The 22,437-nt window shown below is 35.2% G+C and overlaps 2 protein-coding genes across 4 annotated transcripts; one reads left to right on the top strand and one right to left on the bottom strand.

The window, feature by feature from the left end:
• Window positions 1-4,243: 4,243 nt before the first annotated feature.
• Window positions 4,244-9,820, bottom strand: LOC112272727 (WD repeat-containing protein PCN). 2 transcript variants are annotated; one of them, XM_024500783.2, is made up of 11 exons: window positions 9,132-9,820; window positions 8,516-8,662; window positions 8,086-8,371; window positions 7,899-7,962; window positions 7,570-7,683; window positions 7,130-7,286; window positions 6,756-6,939; window positions 5,703-6,538; window positions 5,324-5,496; window positions 4,939-5,199; window positions 4,244-4,779 (listed from the first exon to the last, which is right to left on the bottom strand). In XM_024500783.2, the coding sequence occupies exons 1-11, from the start codon at window positions 9,291-9,293 to the stop codon at window positions 4,449-4,451; spliced, it is 2,715 nt and encodes a 904-aa protein (XP_024356551.1). In that variant the 5' UTR covers window positions 9,294-9,820; the 3' UTR covers window positions 4,244-4,448. The 2 variants fall into 2 exon arrangements, with proteins under 2 accessions (XP_024356551.1, XP_024356552.1); XM_024500784.3 differs by having other exon boundaries at window positions 8,580-8,662; window positions 9,132-9,815.
• Window positions 9,821-15,724: 5,904 nt separating this feature from the next.
• Window positions 15,725-18,841, top strand: LOC112295842 (uncharacterized). 2 transcript variants are annotated; one of them, XM_024547842.3, is made up of 4 exons: window positions 15,725-17,435; window positions 17,565-17,707; window positions 17,821-17,918; window positions 18,058-18,841. In XM_024547842.3, exons 1-4 carry the CDS (start codon window positions 16,400-16,402, stop codon window positions 18,533-18,535), a joined length of 1,755 nt encoding a protein of 584 aa, XP_024403610.1. In that variant the 5' UTR covers window positions 15,725-16,399; the 3' UTR covers window positions 18,536-18,841. The 2 variants fall into 2 exon arrangements, with proteins under 2 accessions (XP_024403610.1, XP_024403609.1); XM_024547841.3 differs by having other exon boundaries at window positions 15,843-17,435; window positions 17,562-17,707.
• Window positions 18,842-22,437: the final 3,596 nt, after the last annotated feature.

The raw sequence follows: 22,437 nt of genomic DNA, 5'->3' as shown, positions 1-22,437 counted from the left end.
CTGGATTAACATAGGCTTAGACCATTTTCTATTTGTGAACAGATTAATCTAGTTTCTTATTGATTAGACCTATCGGAGTCTATGAAAATCCATAATGTATTCCATTTTTCTTTACTTGAGCCATACAAAATAATGGATATACAAGGAAGAAGACAAATGCCACCACCTCTTATAGAAGTAGACAATAATGAAGAATTTGATATCAAAGAAGTCTTAAATTCAAGGCGGTACTGAAATAGGTTAGAATATCTAATACATTGGCATATATATGACATTAGTGAACGCAAATGGAAGCCATCTAGAAATCTAGCAAATGCATCAGCCAAAGTTAAAGCTTTTCATCAATGACATCCATCAAAACTAACATGAAGAGTCAAAAAATTCTTTGCTGTAAAGCAAAGCAAGCCCAATAGAGATTTCATTCTATCATGTATCATTATTTCTTTAGATTTTTTAGTACTTAGGAGATGGAGAACCAACAACCAGCAAATTCAAGTCAAGAGCTATCATTTACTGAGCTACCAAACGAGACATTGTGACTATCACAACCTTAGAGATGACTAAATCGAGATGAAAATCCTCAAGAACGACATGTTTTTCTTCGAATAGATGGCGAGATACAACGCATTTAGTACCACGACCTTGGAAGGGACTTTTGGTGTTTAGTAATACTTTTGGAGATATGAACCACTCCTGATGGTATTAGTAATGTTTTGTTTGAAGGAAGTTATGAAGGCCTCAATAATTATCAAATATCAAGGTGGTCTTTTTGCCCTGATATGGGACATTATCAATGGTTGAAAGGACCCATCAACTATCTTCGAAGGAAACAAAGATCACAGTATGTGGCAAATACAATTCGGCACATCTTAGACTTCATCAACATGTAATCATCACTTCTCGTGGAACTTGTTCTTAGAAAGGGAGATAATATCACGGACATACATATTTACCTAAATAATTATCTAGATAATAAAAATAGGTAGGAGTAAGTCAAAGTAGATAAATATGATAATATCTTGTAGAAAGCTTCCTAGAAGCTTTATAGATGTTGATTTGCCTTTATACATGTCTATAGGTAATTGGTAGGTTGAAAACTTGGCCAATAAGGAGGCCATGTATCTACATGCTGACTACTAGTAGTACAAGTTGGACATATGGCGCACACCTAGGAAACTTGCCTTGCAAATTAGACATGTGTCGTGCAAGTTGGACGCGTATTAGAGGTCCTATAGCATATCACCACGTAGTTCTTAGTTAAGTAGTATACATAGAGGCAAGAGTGAAGCCTTCGTCACTCTTGTCAATGTCTTTCTTACTTTTAGTCTAGTTTCAAGAGTCTTATGTTTTCTAGTCTTTGGCAATAGCCATTCTAGTTCTCCCTTGCATATACATACTTTCTTCTATTTTGTCACTTTTCTTTTGACATAGATTCTACAAGTTTATGTATCTTCGTCATGTTTGTATCCTTAATACTTGTTGGTGAAGTTTTCAACCTACAAATGACCTACAATCACTTTTAAAGTTAAATATTTGCTTGTAAAGCTTTTAAGAAGCTTCTCAATAAGATAATATTAAATTTCCTACTTTAATTTTTATCTAATTCTTTTAATCTAAGTAATTACTAATATCAACATATATGTATATAACATGTAAAGAATATTGTTATTTGAAATTTTTATTTGGTCTATTTTAAAAAGGTGTTTTTGAAAAAATAATAATAAGTTGTATAAAAAATATTTTAATTATTTATTTAAAAATATAAAATATTTTTAAAATATATATAATTAGTATATATTATAAAATTCTTTGTAATACATAATTAAATTGATCTATGTAAATATATTTTTTCTAATTCTTTTTAAATAAATATATTTTAATATATCTATTTAATATATTTCAAAGTGTATAGAGAATCTTATTAGAATTTTAATCATTTTAATCATAAATATTAAAATCTTTTTAAAATCTTTTTAAAATCTACAAGAATTATTTGTAAATGTTTTTTTGTAAATATTCTTATTTTATGCCTTATAATATTATCCATTTCATCTTTATTAGTATAAAGTATTTATTTACAATCAATACTAATACAATCTTAGAATAAGTGTATTAGTTCTAATTTGATATGTTTTATAAGAAAAAAAATTTCTTCTTTCATATTCTTCTTGGACTTAGTTATATTTAAGAATAAAATACCTTCAAAAATATCAATGGATCATTGAAAAATACAATGGTTTAATATTATGTATTTTAAGCATGATTTAAATATTTTATTATTATTTTAGAAGTATTTTATATAATATTTTTATATATTATATATAGTATTTTTTAAATATAATATAATTTTTTTAAAAAAAGTACATATTATATTTGAAAAATATATTATATAAAAGTAAAAAATTATTAAATATATATTATTGATGCATTGGCTATCTTTAAATGTTAATGATTTCTAAATAGTAATTATTATTATTATTATTATTATTATTATTATTATTATTATAATAAGATTATTCCTTATATTTCATATAAATAAATGAATTTTTATTTTTTGTAATTGTTTATGTAGTTTTTTTGAGTATTTTGAAAATTATATCAAGAATATTGAATCAATCAGATCTAGATAAAATAAAATGATGAGATTAATGACCTTAAATATCTGATTGAATTTCTTTCAATTTAAATTATGTTTATTTATTAAATGTTAATAATAATATACTGTGTAAAAATAGACAATAGACTTTATTAGTAGATAATATCAATATCTAATAGACAAAATTGTTATCTTGCTTATTTATTTTGATATTTTCAATACCATTTTACAATAAAAATTTGATATTTATAAATTATGTTGGATGGTCTTTCTTCTTATCCTCAATACTGTCACCAAAATAAAAATTAATAGCAAAATCAAATTGAAATCAAAAATTTAAAAACATAATCCTAATCAAAATATTATTATTGACATAATATATCAAATTAAATAAATAAATAAATAAAACTTTGTTTTAATTCAATTTTATTAATTTCAAAAGACTATTCAAGCTTGTGCAACTTGACATTCTTGGCACTTAAAAGTTATACATGTAAAATTAGAATTAAATTAGAAATAAAAATAAAATCTTTACAACACCAAATTTATCAATTTATTATTTATGATTTACTTAATTTTATATTAAAAAAAACTAACTTGAAACTTAAATGTCATATTGGGACCTTGGCATTTAATTTCAATTCTTTTTCACTTTGTTTTTATTCTCAACTCTAGGATGAAAAAATCCAATAAAAGAAATAAAAGCCTATATTATAAATAGTCAATTCATACCTCTGTCAAATACATTCTTTCAGAATCTTAACTCAAATTTTTGTTTTCTTTTTTATGTGTCATGTAAAGTGTTGAATATATAGTAATTTCATTAGTTTAATAAACTTGCATTTCATACTTAGGAGCATTCTATATCTAGAAAAAATAAGAGGCATTGACTTTTAAATGTTTTGATTGGATAAAAGCAAGAAGCTTCTTTTAGTTGGCTATATATATATAAATATATATATATAAAGTCTAATAGCAGTAAGAAGATGAAATGAAGTGGAATGCATTTTTTTTCCTACATGGTATGAGTAGTATTATCCTCCAAAATTTATATTGAAACCATCTTAAAGAGGTGGTTTCAAAACAAGAATTAAATTAAATTAACTTAAAAATAATAATCTAGAAGCTATATTAAATAAGATGCTTAAAAAACCTATTTAAAAAACAAAAAATTGATTTATTTTACTTCTCATAATTGTTTCAACCAATATGGAAGAAGACATGGTTAGACTTGCTGTGAAAGAATGATTTGGCCAATTTTGTTACCTCTTACACTTCATACTACATCCAAAGGCCAAGGTTTCTAAAGAAGGGCTTTTACTCACCAAATAGAAGATTTAAGTAAAGCTCTTGAACTATGGCCTCTTAAAGTGGGCTTCTAGATATAAAGTGCCACTTAGAAAAAAGTAAGATGCTAAAACTTTTAATTTTTTTGATTGGCTAAAAGCATTCATTATCCATTATAACCCTTGTGTTAGTGAACTTACAGCAATCTGGGCCTAAATAAGATTCTTTAGAAAATGGGCAGAAAGGTCAAATAATTTTCAGTAGTTAAAAAAATTAACTAGTTTCACAATACATACATAGTTTCACAATACATTCATTGCAAGACCAATACCTTTGTCTCAAGTATTTTGCATCGCACCATTTAAAAAGATCCTTTATTTTGATACTTTCAATATTTACATACATTGCAATACCAGGATTAGTCGAACACAAACGTTTCAAACTTGGTCGTAAAATTGTCTACAGTTAATGACCTTAAATCAAAAGATAAAATTACTAAAAAAATCGATAGTATCTTACACTCAAAAAATGAGAGAGCAAGAGATGAATTAGCCCTTGCTTTATCTCAATTACCGTAAATATGCCTAGAGACAGGGGCAGGAAATTGCCGTAAGACTTCTATCCAAGGTCTTTCTACGATCAGTACAGAATTACGCCCAGTATGACCTAAGAAAAGAACAGGATTCTTCAAATTCACCACTACCAAACTCTTACTCTCCCCATTATTACTACTATAATTAACCCCAGCAAGAACCCCATTTCCATTCCCATTCCCATTCACACCTGCATGCCCTTTTCGATTATCAACTGCATCTGAACCATTTTCAGTCATCTTCTCCACCAATGGCGCAGCTTCTTCCCCTATTGGTTGGCTTAAGTCGATATGACACATGGCACTGCAGGTGAACACAGATACCGTAAGTACACTAAGAAGCACGTCATGGAGACGCTACGACGAGATTGTAACATTGCTGAGAAAAAAAGTCAAGAACACAGAAAAAAATCACTTATACAGAGAGTTGTAAGTAGATGATGATATGGAGCGAAAAGTTTACCTGGAACTGTAAGCAATGATCGATGTGGACTTCGGGTATGAGGGTAGCGAAAGCCCAATAATAGTACCCGGGAAGTCCTGCAACTTCTTAGCAACACGAGCACCATTATGCCTTGACCATTGTCCAGGAGCCCTCGCTTCCACGTCTAAAGCATGAATCTGATTGGCAGCACTGCTCACAAAAAGAACGTTGTTACTTCCTGGATGAAAAACCATTGCTGTCGCCGGGGTCCCGTCAAGCACTGGCACTGTCCACTGGTGCCTGCATAATCAGAAACCATAGGACTTCCTAGTTAATGCTTGCGCTGCTTGGTTAGGAGTGGACTAAAAGTTCTCTAGAGTAGGATCCAAACCACAAGCACGTATCCAGCTGGCACCACAATTACCTCAAAACTTCGAAATTGAAAACAGCTATTTGCCCAGTGCTTGATGCAGCAGCTAGCCATTGCCCATCGGGACTTGCGCACATTACTTTCACAAGCCCATTCGCCCATCGATCATTCTTATGAGTAGGGACATGAAATGTATGAACTAGTTCTGCACTTTTTGGGTCAACAACCTGTATTATCAAAAGGCTTAATTAAGATTCTGAATAGATACCTAACAATAGTACAGCTTCCATGAGTACTTCTGTCTTATTCATCCTCAAATCCAACGCGAGAAAATCAAGTAAACAAAAACCATTTAAAAATCAGACCACACCCAAAATTGTCAAGTTTAAAAAGAATCAAAGTTCAAACAAACAAACGAGTAAAACAGACGTACCCAAATGACTCCCCGAGGCCCTGTCATAATTAGACGGCTAGAGTCCGCACTGAAAATCATGCAGTTGACAGTTTGTAGAATTGATGGAAGTTTCTTCCTTTTAATTTGGAATAAATCAGATGTCCCCTTGCGCTCTAGCACATACAAACGAGGCCTCTGACTGTCGGCGAAAGCAACTAGGTCTCCACTACCTGATATAGTACTGCATACAATGTTCTCACTCGAATTTATCTTAATTGTTGCTAAGAGCGCTGGTGGTGTGCCAGGAGCTTTTCCATAAGACTGACCAGGAGAATTCCCAAACCTGTCCGGGAGAGGCTTTCTCTGTCCATTCTGCGTTGACGCATGACCATTGCTATGAGGTACAAATGCTTTTGAAACACTGTTAGAGTTTCCATTACTCATCAGCTCCCTACCAGCAGTACCTGAATATGATTCTCCTTCCCATTTTCGCTTTCCCAATACCGAGTGTCCATTCCCATAGTAGTTTCTATTAGCAGATTCCATAGCCGTTGATGCTTTACTATGAAATTTCCAGATGTCAACTCTGTTTGGATGCTGAGCCATCAACAAAATGTCTCCATTAATGGCTGATTGCTGCACCAGCTGGATAAAGGGCCTTTCGGGACAGGGACAAACATCGTGAGGGTAGAAAGAGAGGAATCCATTCGCAGGATATGTGAAGAGTTTTGCGTCATTACCACCGGATATCAGCATTGCAGTTTGTGCACGGGCCCATTTCCTGTGATCATTAGGACCTGAATTTGGATTTTCTTTTGTTCTCCGCCTCTTTGTCTTTTCTTTCATGCTCTTATCCATCTTCGCTCCAGATTTATCTGATCATAAAATAAGCCATATAGTGAATAAAAGCTCAAACTCTTGAATATCTAGCGAATGCCAATAGACATCTGTACAAGTTCGCGTTCTGAACATAGAAATCAGCCAGAATATTCTGCACGAAGCAAAATTGCTGCTGTAATTGATCTGAAAGCTGCATTGATCCTTCTGCTTAAACTAACCACCAAAAAAGTTGGTAAAAATAAATAATAGTACCTCCAAATGTTACTCGCGACAGAATCGGAGTAGCGATAGTGAGGGCCTTGACGTCATGAGTATGAGTGCGTTTGCTGCCTACATATATCCATTTTTCACCCGAACCTCCTCTGGCAACGTCAATAGCATCTGATGTAGAGGCATCCAGCCGTTGACTCTCGGCCACTCTACGAAATTGTACCACCTGTTTCATACCACAAATTAGTACGTTTAAAGTAGCAATTCTCAGTGTCCCTCCCCACACAATATTAAACTAATCTATAATGAACGAAGAAAGGCACTCATAAATGAAATAAATGTTGAGACAACAATAAAAACTCGAGCATCGTTGCTTCAGACATCTTAAATGAACTCAAAGATGGAAAGAAATCAACCCTTCCATCAGCCCCTGCAGCAAAAACATTGTCACCACAAGTGGCTAAGGCCAACACATCAGCATCATGCCGAGTCTGAGCTTGCAAGAGTGTTCCCAGGTGACCGTCCCAAAACTGAGTGCTACCACTGCTATCACCACTAACAATGTCTCCATTCCTGCACAACCCATGACAACATTATCCATGGAAGTTTGGCGAAGCAGCTAAAGCTTCGAAATACACCGAAACACCATTGAAACTCGAAGAAGCAAGAGCAACCCGCTAAGATCAGTTCTAGGTAAAACATGTCAGTCTATCAATTTCTACTATGCATCAATACCAGCACCTGGCATTAAGAGACCAGACAATGTTATCAGGATTGCAATTATTCTGCTAGCATGATATTAGGTTCCAACCTACAATTCTGCATAAGGAGCTTTAGAAAGCATTAAAAAAATCACCTTAGAACCAACAAAGACCATATGCATAAATCAGCATCACTTCTTTTGCCACCGACGCCAGCAGTAATTCGATATATTTCTCTAGTGTTGGCAATGTCCCAGCATCTTATGCACCTGCATATACACCCTAGAGTAATTACTCATCATGGAGCAAAGAAACTGCTTCAACCTCTCAACAAGTGACCTGTTCGAGAGGTTGAAGGGAGATGTAGGACTTATGAACATCCACCACACCTGCACGTTCAAGAGGAACACTCTGTGTCGACAACATAAACATATACTGAAACAGAAAAGTATTGATTGATACTAACAAAAACATACACACTCACCCATCCGAACCACCGGCAACCAGTCTCCCTCCATCCCAAGTCCACGCAACACTCAAAATTCGACCTGAGCAAAGATACACACTGAGTAGAACGAAAACCCTGAGTAGTACAGTAAAGAGTAAGAGCACACAGATCTTCACACAGAGAGAACGGTAAGTCTAAAGCAATAGATAGATCTTAACTTTACCTATAACTCGAGGGAAAGACTTCCGATACACTAGACCATGCTGGGCTGTAGCAACTTCAAATATTCTAACAACACCATCTTCACAAGCAAGCGCCACTCTTTGCGGTCTATTGTCGCTCTCATCGTCACTATCACTGCTGCTACTGCTTCCTTCGTCGTCACTGTCATTTCCCTCGGTTTCACGAACACTACTGTTTGAGCTTCCCTTTAGGCTCCTGGACACAATTGTATCCATGTGCTCTGCAGCCAATTGCCATATGGATCCTCCCATTGACTCCATCACCGCCTACGATAAGAGAAAGACGGATTTAGAGCCAGAATTTATAACAATACTCACTATACGCAGGTCTGAAAACACTTAATTAATAGCTCAAAAATATAACCCTAATTTAGTGAGTGCTCAAGATTCATAGAAAAGAAGGGCTCGCACTCTGGGTTGGAGAGTTTGAAGATCCCACTCGGTGACCAAGCCATCGAGCCCTGAGGAGAATAACCTGCCGAGAGGTGATGAATCTTCCTCTAGAGACTGGCACCATACCAGAGACGAAATAGCTGAACCTTGTCTCCCTGGTATAATCTGCAAACCAAGGCAATTGGAAAATACAGTGTTCAGGTACTAGTTGTGTTATCTCAGAAACCCGCGTATTGATTTTTAAACACTTAGCACCTGATCAGACATCAAAAACCCCAAGTCCATTAGAAAGCTCAAGGAGCTTTGGGGTGCTACGCTCCAAATTGGGCTGAAAGTGAAATTCAGTTACTTGGAGTACATATTCAAACAGCTAATCCAACAACCGTAAGTCCTATGCAATCCATGACGCATGACAGTCCACTACCCTAACCTAAACCCTCAAATTATAGCTGCTTCAGAAAATGCATTTGTAGACACTGTCATGAGCATAGAATTCCCTCCATTTCTTTATATAGTACCATCACTTGTTGTCGTAAAATATCGCAGATAAGCTACCTCGGCAAAAGTTCCCAAAACCCTAAACCTAACATTGACCCAGGCAAAGGAGCTAAGCAGAAAAAACTAGAGCACGTACCAACTGGCAATACCATCCTAGGGACCCAGCAGCAACACTCCAAATCTCTATAGCACCGTTCTCCCGAGCAACAGCTACAGCTGTCCCATCTACGCTGGTGGCAAGTGCAACGACACCGCTTGGAGACCACTCAATCTGTCGGCATCTGTGCACTTCCAGCATCGTGATGAGACCCAAAATGAGGAGTCAGAGTATAAGAGCCCCAGGGGCAAAACTGCCACCAATGATCACAAAAATGCTTTGTTCTGTAGCCAAATGTTGTGACTGACCAGCACCTCAGATAATACTCATCTGAACCTCAAACTAAAACGGCCTCCCAGTAGCATTCCCTCTCATAAGTTACCCATGACTCTGCCACTTCATCAACTATGTCCTCGGTCTTGCAGTCATAACCCATCTCCATTTCCGCTTCTACAAGCTTGTGAGTCCCAATTTGCAATTCTCCCATGCTTGTACGCCCATCCGACACCGCAATTCACATGCACAGATCAATATGTTGAAATTTCCACCTACCCGTACACAAGTGCACCAATTACAGCCCACAGCAGCCTAGAATGAGTGATACAGATCTAGATGGAACCGCCGTTCCATACTGTGTCCAGCAGACAATCCCTGAAACCACGAACAAAAGGTGTCGATCCAACGTGTCGACAAAAGATTGAAATGCGAAGCGGCCGCGGCGGCGCAGATAAAAATCACCAAAGAAATTGGGAAGCATTACAAGGGGAGCGAGATTGCACAACTTTGTCGATGAATGAACGTAGGGCGAACCACGTTCATCGAGATTTCGTACATCGAGTGACACCTCCTCATGGAGAACGTCAGGACGAATAATATACGCCTTTCCAATACTTTCATCACATTTTTACAGAAGGATGACAGAGGTATTTCGATGAATAGCGAAAACATTTCATCGTAGGCGAATGAGCGGCCCAACCCGCGCCCGTGCCCTTTTGCACGGGTGGAAATTCTTCACAGCGACGCACGTTAGACTTGTATTATTTTTCGCACTCAAACTCACTTATGAACTATTTGGATTAGATTTCTCAAACCTTGCACCAGTTACATTTCTGAATAAATTATTAAGAAAGTAACTATGCACTAAATTCCTAAATTAACGGCCTTTCATGATATTGGTGCATATCCACTTCGACTTACAGAAGAATTAAAAATTCAACATAATGTCTTACATTGTAACTTTTGTATTAGATCTTATATATATATATATATATATATATATATATATGATATCATTTTTATGTATGATTTCATTTCAGAGAATAATTAATACTCATTTTACAATCATCAACTTTAAAAAAATGATTAACAGTTGCAATTTAAAACAGATGTTACACCAATAAATATAAATAATATCAAATATACCCCTCAAATTTGTGATAATAGAAAACATACCACCAACATTCATTCTTTCCCTTGCAATGCTCCTCACTACACTTGCCATGCAACTACTCCAATTTGCATTCTACCATTCCAAACCCTCTTCACTTCTCTTGCTTTCACTCCAATCTCTTTCACTTAATAAAATCAACTCCCCAACATACTCTTGCATATTGGACCAACCAATGGGCCAAGCTGTACCCAAAGCTTCCACAAAATACTAGTGGAATTGTTGATTTAGAAGTGCAGCATGAAAAAGACTTGCATTCAGTGGCATGGTGAGGTTGTGCCATTCCTAAAGAATAGAGCAACAAAAGCATGATATTGTAAGGGTGTAGGTCCATGAATATAATGCACCTGAACCAGCCTCTAGGCAAGCAAACATCTTCTAGTACTCAGGTGATGATGTGAGCTTGACAAAATACTCCAAAAGATAGTCTTATTTGCATTTGTATTCTAGGTTGAAAAAGAGTGGTGTAATTTGCATGGTCCATGATCTAGGTTCTAGATGATGACTAAACGAGAAATGTTTGTGATATCTTATCACCAACTAAGGTACATTTGTTATTATCACAATCTCAGGGGTATATTTGGTATTACTATGAATACAAAGATATTCTTGATATTTCAACATGTTTGAGTGATATACATGATATTTTTCCAAAATCAAATAAAAAAATACTACAAATTAGATATGGTATAGTTTCAAATTCATGAAATTCCAAATATAATATTCATCCAATATTCTATTTGAAATATCATTTTTTGAAAGCAGTGTTGAATAACATTTTACTTTATCAAAAAAGATGTTATTGTATTTATGATTCAAAAGTAGTAATTTGATATAATTTTGTATTATTATGCATATATAAAAACAAATATCCATATACATTCAATAGAAAAATATAAATAAATAAATAAAAGAAATAGATCATCACAATTTTGGTCTGTTGTTATGATTTTTGATGGTAGATTTAATGTTGAAGCAACTTTTTATTTATTACATTTTAAAAATACAATCATCAACATCTATCAATATATATATATATATATATATATATAATAAAACATTGTCTGTATGTGATGGCAAAGCTATGCATTGTCTGTATATTGAACAAAAGATCGATTTAATAGATTCAAAATCATTTAGTCCACACAGTGATTTTTGTTGAACTTAAATAAAACAAAGAAAAAAAAAATCTTTGAAAATAGTTGGTGTACCAAGGATATACCCAAGCCATAATATAATCTAATTTGTTATAATTATAATCTATTTTGATGTACATAGTGTTCTCCTACCTGACTTTGTTACATGAGTACATCCAACTACCTATGTTATTGATAGTATGAACATGTAACATATAAAAATGATATGTAATATAAAATAGGAAATTATTAAATTGACCCAAGCCTTTATTAAATCGGCCCACTCATTCTAATCCATCATCAAAAAAAAAAAAAAAAAAAAAAAAAAAATCCATTATCTGATTTGCATTGATTAAAAATCAATGAAAAAAATGGTTGGACCCTTAACAAATGATAATGGGTGGGTTATTTAGTAAATTTATGAATCAATTTAACAATTCCTATAATATAACATAAAGTAAGAAGATCTTAACTATCAAGCATCCTAGACAATATAAAATATGGATGGAATTATGCGGAGTGAGTGAGGTGCTCCCAAGGATGACTTACAGGATATCTTGGACCCTAAAAAGGTAAAACAAGAATTTAATTACTTATAACATCTAGGTGTACCAGGGATAAACATGCCATACTAGTATTCATAATAACAGGAAATGTACTCCAATTTATGCTTAAACAAGTAACTATAATAAAATAAAATCTATTAAAATAATTTTGTAATCAAATTTGTGATAGAGCTTTACATCAGCACATTGTAACTTTTACAATCATGTAACTTGAATATTTGTAAATTTTATGAAATATGGAAAACTGAATAAAAAACGGCAATATATATATATATATATATATATATATGTGTGTGTGTGTGTGTGTGTGTGTGTGTATATATATATATATATATATGTATAAGAATTCAAATTTTTGATAATTTGTGTTTCTTCAGTAAAAACATTTCCTTAACAGTATTTGTAAATTGTTACAGAACAAATATGTGGAACTAATCAACATTCTTTATTATTTCTCAATGAAGAGTTACCATGATTTGTTTGTATCTTGTGTGTTTGTGTGTCCTCATGTTACTTTTTCGTTTTGTTTCATTTTTTCCCCTTTATTTCGTCATTTAGTTATTCATATTCTTTTTATCTTTCTTTCTGAAATTTAGAATCCTCTGTCAGTGTATAGCCATGAAGAACTTTTCATATTCCTAATTCAAAGTTTGTATTTAAGCACAATGAATTATTTTCAAACTCATTAAGGTTGGTTCCCTATGGCTAAATTTGCCACTTTGGATGCTACCACAAGTCTAAACTTCTTTTTGGCCTTTCAATTTGTGTATACAAATACAACTTATATATTCCGTCAGTCTTTATGATTGGATCGATTTTACTTCAATAATTGTCACTAAAATGGAGGAGATAGTCCAAACAACCCCAGTACCTAATTTTGGTTTTTCACAGTAAATAGAATAGAGCCAAAACACTGACTCAATTGTTGGCAATGCTGAAAAATCCACACATAGTCCCTCACCCCCTGTAGTTTGACCAGGGTCAGACAGCCATGTTTAGAGTAAAAGGTTACCATAAAAGCATAAAAAAAGCATTCTAAACTTGGTCCTGACCCACTTCGGTGCATTGAAATTTGCATTCACATGGTCAATAGTGAATCACCCACATAAGGAAGTATGGACAAAGGAATAATTCTAGAAGATTCTCAAGGGCTGAGATGACGGGAATCCACAAGCTCTGATTGACACCCACATTTTTAGAACTGATGTCACTTATTGAAGAGGGAGTTTGTTTTTTAAAATAATTTTAATCTTAATCAATTTTAATCATTCTCAATTATTTTTCAATGTTCTACTTGGAAACTTCTTTGGAAGTTAGAACAAGAATATTTTTGTATTGTTTATTTATTTTTAGAAACACACGTTTTTTTTATCTTATTTTATTTATCTTTTTTACCAAGGTCCCCATACTCCCTTCACCATTGTTGAATTGAACGGATTATGGTGGCATGCACTACAAAATATGCACCTGGACACTTGCATGGACCACCACAATGTTGTACATAACAAAACATACAATGAAAGGTCATGGCCAAGATGAACCTCAGAATAATTATTGGAATACTTGTTGAAAAGAACATGACATTTTTCACAGTTATGTACCTGTTTACAACAAACTACAAACAACCCCTTACATTTTCAAAAGAGTCAAAACTTTTCTAAAAGTTTTAACTGAAACCATTGCATGTATTCTAAATATCTGGGTGCAATCATTCATTTATTTACTTATTACTATCATTTTTTTCTTTCCAAAATCAATGTAACTTCTTACAATATAAAACTAACAAGTAAACAAACACATGCACTAGCAATTATATCTATCTATCTATCTATCTATGTAATATTTTCTCTGATAATTAATCCCTCCAAAATAAATAACTCATAACAATCAATCAAAATCTTGGAAATTGACTCCATTTCACAATGTATATTTGATAAAAAATGATATTAAATATTGGGGAACATTTAATGTATGTATGTCTATATATAGAGGAATGTTAAATAGACCCAAGTTTTTACTAAATTGACCTACCCATGATGAAAAATATGGTAATCATGATGAACGTGGTTGGTTTTCATTGGTTTTGGATCCAATAGTGGAGAAATGAATCTAAAGATTATTTATTTATTTATTTATTTATTTATTTCATGATAGTTATATATATATATATATATATATATATCCATTTTCCACACACACATTTCAATATTTTATGCTTCTCATTTGTTTAAAACGTGAAATCAATAAAAATATTGATTCTATTGGAAAACACATAACAATGCTGGTTTCACAAAAGAGTTCAGGGTTTGCTCAACAATTCATTGTCTTTGCAGTGTGCTGACCTCCCTGTGCATCTGACTTGCGAATCTAATTATCAGACCCCATTAGGTCGTGTGAGGAACTGTGACCACGGTGCTCCAGCGGTCGCAGTTTCTGAGCTCCGAAACCCTCCTAGTCAATTTGGAGGAGTGGAGCTGAAGGGCCTGGCTGATGCTTCAGCTCTCGCAGAGAAGACGACCAGTTCAAATCTGAGCCATTCCGGTGAAGTAAATGTTTGGAAATTTGACTCCGAGTAGAGGTGGCAGACGGACATAGATTAGGTGCACACTCCTCACTGATCGGAAGTCAGTAATTGAAAATGACCTCGGACACTGAACGACAGCAATGTGGAATCATCGCGAAGACCTGGACTTGTAGTCACCGAAATACTTGCAATCGATCGCGTGGCTTTTCTCTGGCTTATTGCCATGGCCTAATGTTGCTGTGCTTCATTAGTTAAGTCATGAGAGGTGAGGAAATTCCGATAGGACCTTGTCGACTGTTACCGTGACCCCACACATGAAGTGAGTGACTCAAACTCTGTTTTATACGCTTTGTATTAAAATTACCAACACTTTACAGAATTGCAACAGAGAGGTGCAGTTTAATACAATGCAATGCAATGTTGAGTCTCAGTGTGAAAGAAAACGAGATTCAAAGTTAGTGATCGATCGACTTTTCACATCTTTTTGGTGTATTATAATTAATCCCGCAAGAATTCATGTAAGGTGCATGCGATGCGTATTTTGCAGGAATATTGCGCGAAGACATTCGAAATAAAGATTTCAAAGATAAAATACTGATTAGGACCAATTTGATATGTTATTTATCCACTTAAAGAATTATCTGCTCATTTGCTCATTTTATACATCTTCCAAGGCTATTGCCTCATAAGTTTGACTTGTGTACGATAGGAAGTGCCCTGAAATTGTAACATAATACGAGCCTCGGACTTGAATTGCATCTGCTAGCTGAAATTAAGTTAATCAAAGTAGCCCAGGATTGGAATCCAAGTCAGAGGAAATTTTGCTTAAATTTCGCAATTCGCTCAGATCGGCGCTCACAACGGGGGTTCGTGCACAATCATAGAACGAGCTTGGAATCAGTCGTCCCAGCTGTGGACCAAAAGATCTTCGCAGCATTTGCAATCGATGCTCGCCAAATGGCCTGGTTGGCTGGGGTGGATCGTTGCCGGCCCCATGAGCGGTGAGTGCTGCTCGATGACGCGAGTAATTGAAGGTTTATGCAGTACTGCTTGGTGGAGATCGATCTGTTGGTCGCTTGCATTCAGAATTGAAATTGGGAAAAGGTTCCAGAGTTTTCAGGAGGTCGTGTAACTGTGAGTAAATTTGGGAGGAATTCGTCAGGTTTGGCTAGGATCAAGTTAATGAGAACCGTAGAGCATGCTTTGTGGAGATTGGTTTGTAGATCGTTTGCTGTTGGAGTTGTATTTTGGAGAAGTTGCCAGAGTTTTGCGGAGGTCGTTCAGACGTGTGAACACATTTTGGAGAATTTTTTCAGATTTGGTTAGAATCGCATTGGTGAGAACTGTACGTTTTAGATGGAAGTGCAAGAATGAGCTCCTTTGAAAGTGTGTAATTTGATCATTGTTCGTTGAGGATTTTTGAAAATTCTGCTCATGCTTCCCATTGTAGCAATTCGTAAGTGGAGTTAGAGTATGGATAGATATTTTGCTTTTGTAGCTCAGGTTGCTCCTGGAAGTTGTGGCGATTGCGAACGGCGCGAGAATTTCGAGATGTTTCATTTGTAGTGGTCGTTCAAATTTTGGAGCGGGCTGTGGTGGATTGGTGTGGATTCGCCGAGGGTTTGTTTCCAGAAATGGCGCCGACGAAGTCCGTGACAAGGTCAGGGAGGACCTCCACGTTCACATGGCACGGCGATGTAAATCCAATGCGGGCGCCATTGGCGCAGTGGACGGATATGGAGAGCAGTAATGGAAGTTCAGGTGACGAGTATAGTGATGCAACCGACAATGGAGACCGAATTAGGTGGAGGGGCAGGCTTGAGAAAGGGAATGAGGACAGTGAGATGAGTGACATTGGCGAATGTGATGATCGAAGGAGGTTTAGGAATAATATTGTGAAAGTTCAGTACGACAGTGACAGTTGCTTGACGCCACGATCACGACGGACTCTGCGAAGGACATTATCAGGCAACACTGAGCCATGGCCAAGCGTTAAAACGCCATCCAAACCCACGCTGGACACCATTTTCAGTCCTACTCATGAAATTCTCCACCCCTTACAATCATTGCGAAGAGAGAGATCGGTTACAATCAGAACAGTGCAAAGCGAAGAAACCACAGCTCGCTCTACCAATGATGGTCTCATGTCCGTCAAGGCACGACCGAATCCTGACAAATGTAGAAGCTTTCCGTCAAGTAAACCACGGTCGGAGTGTACGAATTCTTTCCATTACACGTCTTCGACGCTACGGTCGAATCCTACCAATTTTCGGAGCCCTGTATGCTTTTCACCAAAACGAAACTCCGACGAAGTTGATAACTTAGATTCCCTGACGCCAGTTGTTAATTTTTCCGGGTTCAAACGCTTTGAATCCACCAGGCCGCGATCGACTGTAGCAACTACCATGGAAGAAGAGAAATTGGAGCAGAAACAGAGTCTCATCGATTTTTCAGATAATGAGGTTGACAGTTCGCCACCGAAGACATTCTATGAGAATATCAAGTCCACGACAGGAGTAGCGACAGCGCTGGCACCAAACATAGTGGCCATCGTTGTGAACGCTGAGAAGAAGCTCACGTTTGTTGCGTTGGACTGGGCGATCAACGTTGCAGTTCGACCTGGGGACGAGGTCATCGTTCTTGGTGTTCTGAAGCACATCTCTAGTCCAAGTACGCGCTGCTGCACTCTCTCACATATAATCTTTGACTTCACATCTACAATGCTTGCGGTCAAACAATTGCTGAATAACTTGTGAGCTAATTATGCGTGTGCTGACCTTTTCCTGGAATTGGTAGCAGTGGGGTTCAAGATGCTGGCGAACACAGATCCATTGATTGGAGTGAACAAGGAGATCTTGCAAGCAAGCGTGTCCAAGGTAGAAGAAATTTTTGAGCAGAAATTGGTTGACAGCGGCAGACGAGAAGAATGTGAGAAGAAACAGGTAATCTTTCCTCAACCAGGCTCAAATCTTCGAACAACCTCCAACCAACTCTTGCACAGATTGCACGATTTCCAGCGTTTGAGCTTGGTTCTGAGTAATACGAGCACTTGCAGGTCAAACTCACAGTGCGAATAGCACCAGGCACGCGCACTCGAGTGGTGGTTGTGCGAGAGCTCTCAAATATCAAAGCGACATATGCAATTTTTGACAGGTTCGTATCAGCGTTGCTGCCTTCACATGTGACTAGAGATAATTTTAAGTTCTGACGTCGAGAAGAATATTTTTTTGAAGCCGCGAGATGTAACATGGGGGCATTCATAAAAAATATATTAACTTTAATTTTTTCGCAGGAGGGCAATGAGGAGTAGACGCTACTACAGCAAGCATCTCTCATGTCACGCGGTGCGCATGCGTAAGAACGGACGCTCCACAAAAACAATCACTCTGGTACCACACAAGGGATTTCTCAAGCCAAGATCACCGATCTCATGCATCTCCTCGAGCTCTGTCTCTTCCAGGAGCACCAACCGCGCAAGCTCCGACTCACCAACTGCAACTTTCTGGCGAAGACTTACTACCTTCAGGTCAAGTCGTCACAGCTGGGGAGGCTACCCTCGAGGCTCCTCTGTTAGCCGTGGGTCGGACGCCCTGTCCCCCTCCGATACCACAGAACTGCACCAACAGTTCGACGACCTCTCATCTGCGCTTAAGTCGTTCAGCTTAGGCGAAGTGACGCCCAAGTCGTGGATCACTGCTGATGCGCATTCGCACCCGACGAATCGCTCTGCAATATCAGTCACCATGCCCCCGTCGATCTGCGCCACATGAGAGGTTGGATTAGTTGTAGCTCATAGGTTCCAGGTGAAGCTGAGGATGTAGGGTTTGGATTCGCTAAGGATTGGTAGAGTGCATTGCCGGTTAGACGTTCCACCCCTAGGGTGCTGGTGTTTTTATCTTCATATGAAAGACCCGGGGTTTTTGAGCAACCTCTCGGGTTACTGGTTCTTAGCGTTGCAGGGAGTTCCTGGAATCAATTTTGTCTCGACGTGTATTATATGTACAGTAAATAAACAACACGACCCATACTTGCCGTGTATTTGTGTGCAGGAAGCTGCACCAGGCATTGGATAGTAACTTTGATCTGGCAATGCTGTGAATTTATCCTTGAAGTGACTCGGGATTTGGTGTTTTGTAATGTCAAAGTTGTCGAAATTCCAAACTTCAGCACAATTATCTTGTTCACGGGACAGTCATTGAAACTTCCCTACAACCAACATGCGTAACTCTAAGTTTCAAGAGTCAAAGCCTACAAAAAGTTTCGCCTTTTGAATGAAAACAACAGCAATATTGTATGAACATCGATGTAAGAGACCCACCGACGCTTGATCGAGACTTTTTGAATGGTGTAAACGATCCACCAAATGCAAAACAAAGTCCAAATCACTTGTATTGGCAATTATGGCTTCTCTCATGGAGCATTCAAAATACTCCTCACAATGTAGTTTCAAAATCACAATTGGAACTAACCCACACGACTAGCAGTGCGACAACTTGTAAGCAACTAGACAGATCGTTTCTAGGTTGAGAACCTTAGCATGAAGTTTAGCTCCCACAAGATGAAATTGTGTTGGATTGGTACTGGACTTGCACAGAGACCAGCAACCCGGGAGGAGGGCAGCATAACACTTCACGCAGATGTTCAAGGTGAAGTAGGGCTTGAGTCTGGTTCCACTGTTCGCCTGCAGCCAAGCAGGGCTTCTCAAAACTGCTCAGAGAGATAGTCACAAATGGAGTGAATTACCCATAAGCAAAGTGAGCATCTGGTGACAATCACCGCAAAGAATGGGTGGAGGAACGTGCCGTCGCGTTCCTGTTCTCAATGCAAACCACAATATTTAGGATTTCTACATACTGTTTGGCACATCACCATGTAATATGATCGAGATCTTTGTTTGTATAAAACATAGGGGCTATTATTTACTCACTTATTTTTGTCACTGTTAGGAATATACACAGCCTCAAAAAAATTCGATTCTTTTTTCAAATATCTGTTTTTTGATGCAAATATGATTTTTTTTGTACCAATGATTGCCTTGCAAAGTAAAAAGATGTACTTAATATTTATCTAAATATATCTATATTTACTACAAAAATTAACTATTATTTAAAACATTAAATTTTATTAATATTTATAATGTATTGTATGTATTGTGTATTATTACTATTTAAATATACTTTATTGTATATTATTTGATTTTATAAAAAAAATTAATTAAAATTTAAAAATTAATTACAATTTCAAATTCAAGAAACAAAGAAAAGAATCTTTCAAGTACATATTTGAAAAGTTGTTGAATTTTCTTGTAATGATTTTTCTATCTTAAAATTTATATTTTTTTGAATATGTCATAGATTTAGAATTTTGATAGTTAGAGTAGTACAAAAATGTGTCTAAATAATAATTATTTGTGATATATATATATATATATATATATATATTTCTAAAATTAAATTGGAATAATTTATATAATTAATATAATTAATATAATATAATTTACTTTAATTTATTTTTTAAATTTCATTATTTGTAGGTAAAAATAAAGTTGTATAAAAAAATATAACTAGATTTGTTATTCAAAATCCTTTCAACAAATGTCATTGTATAATAATAAAGATATTATTAAACAAACATTATTCACAACCTATAAGAATAATAAATGTGTATATGAAAGTATGATTAATTATATGTATTTATTTATAGATATTTATTTTACAAGTAAACATCTGTAAATAAGTACATACAAATTTTAAATATTTATTTAAAGGAATTTTTTTATTTGTATCCTTGAAATATATAAAAATATCAAGAATATTCTTATATTTTTGATAATTATACATGTATCCATGAGTTTTTTCAAAATTTGAAAAATACTCCAAGATTTGATAGCTTATCAAAATACTCATGTTTTAGCCTATTTTGAGGTCCAATCTACATACCACAAAATATGTGGTGTGACACTTTTGGAAACAAGTTCCATGCATTCCTGTAGTTTCTAGATTCAACTCCTTTTTTGCATAATTTGATCCTATTGGCTCTAGTTCATGGTTTTCTTACAATCCTATTTTTCTACATAATATTTCACAAGTTTGTTTCTTGTTAAGAAGATAGCAACTACTGCAAAAAGCTTTTTTTTCTTATTTAAAGCTTTCAATTCTTCTACTTGCAAAATTTGATAGACATGGTGAATAATTTAGCTATCTTTCTCTACATTGCCAAATACTCTTTTGATTCCAAAACTTTAAATAAAGTTGTAAGATTATGACTTCATTGTTTAGAATCCATCATCACCCATTTGGGAGAAAGTGGTGTGAAGAGGCCTTCATATTGACCATGTTTGAGGTTTTATAAAAGTTTCTAACATATTTAATGCAAATAGAAACTTGTAGACATTGCATTAAGACATGCATCATCTAATTGTGAGTCAAACAAACATTTCAATTGAAATTACAATGTTCTAAATCTCATTTCAAGCTTAAATTGAACTTATTAAATAAAACACAATATATGCTTGTAGTACACATCTAGTTCAAATAAAACCAGTAGTATTGTTGATTTAAGATGCAATTTTATTCAATTGATTGCATTCTACTTTTTTGACATTCTCCAAAGATATGAACACATAAAAATAAATGTGCTACATAATAGATTTTTTAGCTTGGATTAAATTTCTTTGAAGAATATTAAAACACATCAATGTAGATTTTTACACCAAACTTGAGATTAATGCAATAATAACTACATTATGGATAGAATAACCTTGACAACATAGAAGACAAACCTTTTTGGTGCCTTCTTATGGAGGAATGTGAAGACAAACTAGTAATTTGTATTTTTATGTTTTATGTTGTATTAGTATTTTTTCCTTCTTATTAGCAATTAAGGTTTTATTTTGATTTTGAAGGACTTAATCAGTAAGAGAAGATGTCTTTACTAAGCTAATAATAATCCTTGATAGATGTATCATTCAATAAAGTTATGAAATAGAGTTTAGATTGACAAGTGATAGTGATTGGCTCTATGTCACAAAAATAAGGCACCAAAATCTGGAATCATATGGAGAGACACTTGACTAAGAAAAATGAGAGGTAATTGACCTCTAATATGTCTTATAGACTTAGTAAATATCTTGCATGAAAATAATGAGTGAGGATCTAATATTCATTTTTGATAATCCAGCAAGTATCACTACACCACATACACAATTGATTAGATATACAAGATTAAGAACTTGACCAATTAGAATACATAGAAAAAATTATGAGAATTATATATTCTAATAGCGAGCTAGTTACTAGTGCTTGAATAAAAGTAATTGGCTTCAACTATCAACTATGAGATTGGAACTTAGAGTAGGAAGTGAGAGGCTTCTTTCTCTGACATATTTAGTTTTAGTTTTAGTTTTAGTTTTAGTTTTTTTTTTTTTTTTTTTTTGATATTTTTGATGCACCTCCTTCTCCTCTTGATATCTACTATGTGTGCTTGAAGACAAACAACATGCTTAAAGACAAGCAATGTATTTGTGGATCATTTGGAGAGATCTTAATTAAGAGTAGAATGATTTATTTTTTATTTTTGTTTGTTTGTTTGTTTGTTTGTTTTGTTATTTTATACTTGAAACTATTTTTGAATGTTTTGAACTTATATACATTATTCTTTTATGAAGCAATTG

Source organism: Physcomitrium patens, chromosome 19, assembly GCF_059467195.1.
Source record: "Physcomitrium patens ecotype Gransden chromosome 19, ASM5946719v1, whole genome shotgun sequence".
NCBI classification, from domain to species: domain Eukaryota; kingdom Viridiplantae; phylum Streptophyta; class Bryopsida; order Funariales; family Funariaceae; genus Physcomitrium; species Physcomitrium patens.
The sequence above is the reverse complement of the archived record's forward strand: the minus strand, read 5'-3'. Positions and strand labels throughout refer to the sequence as shown.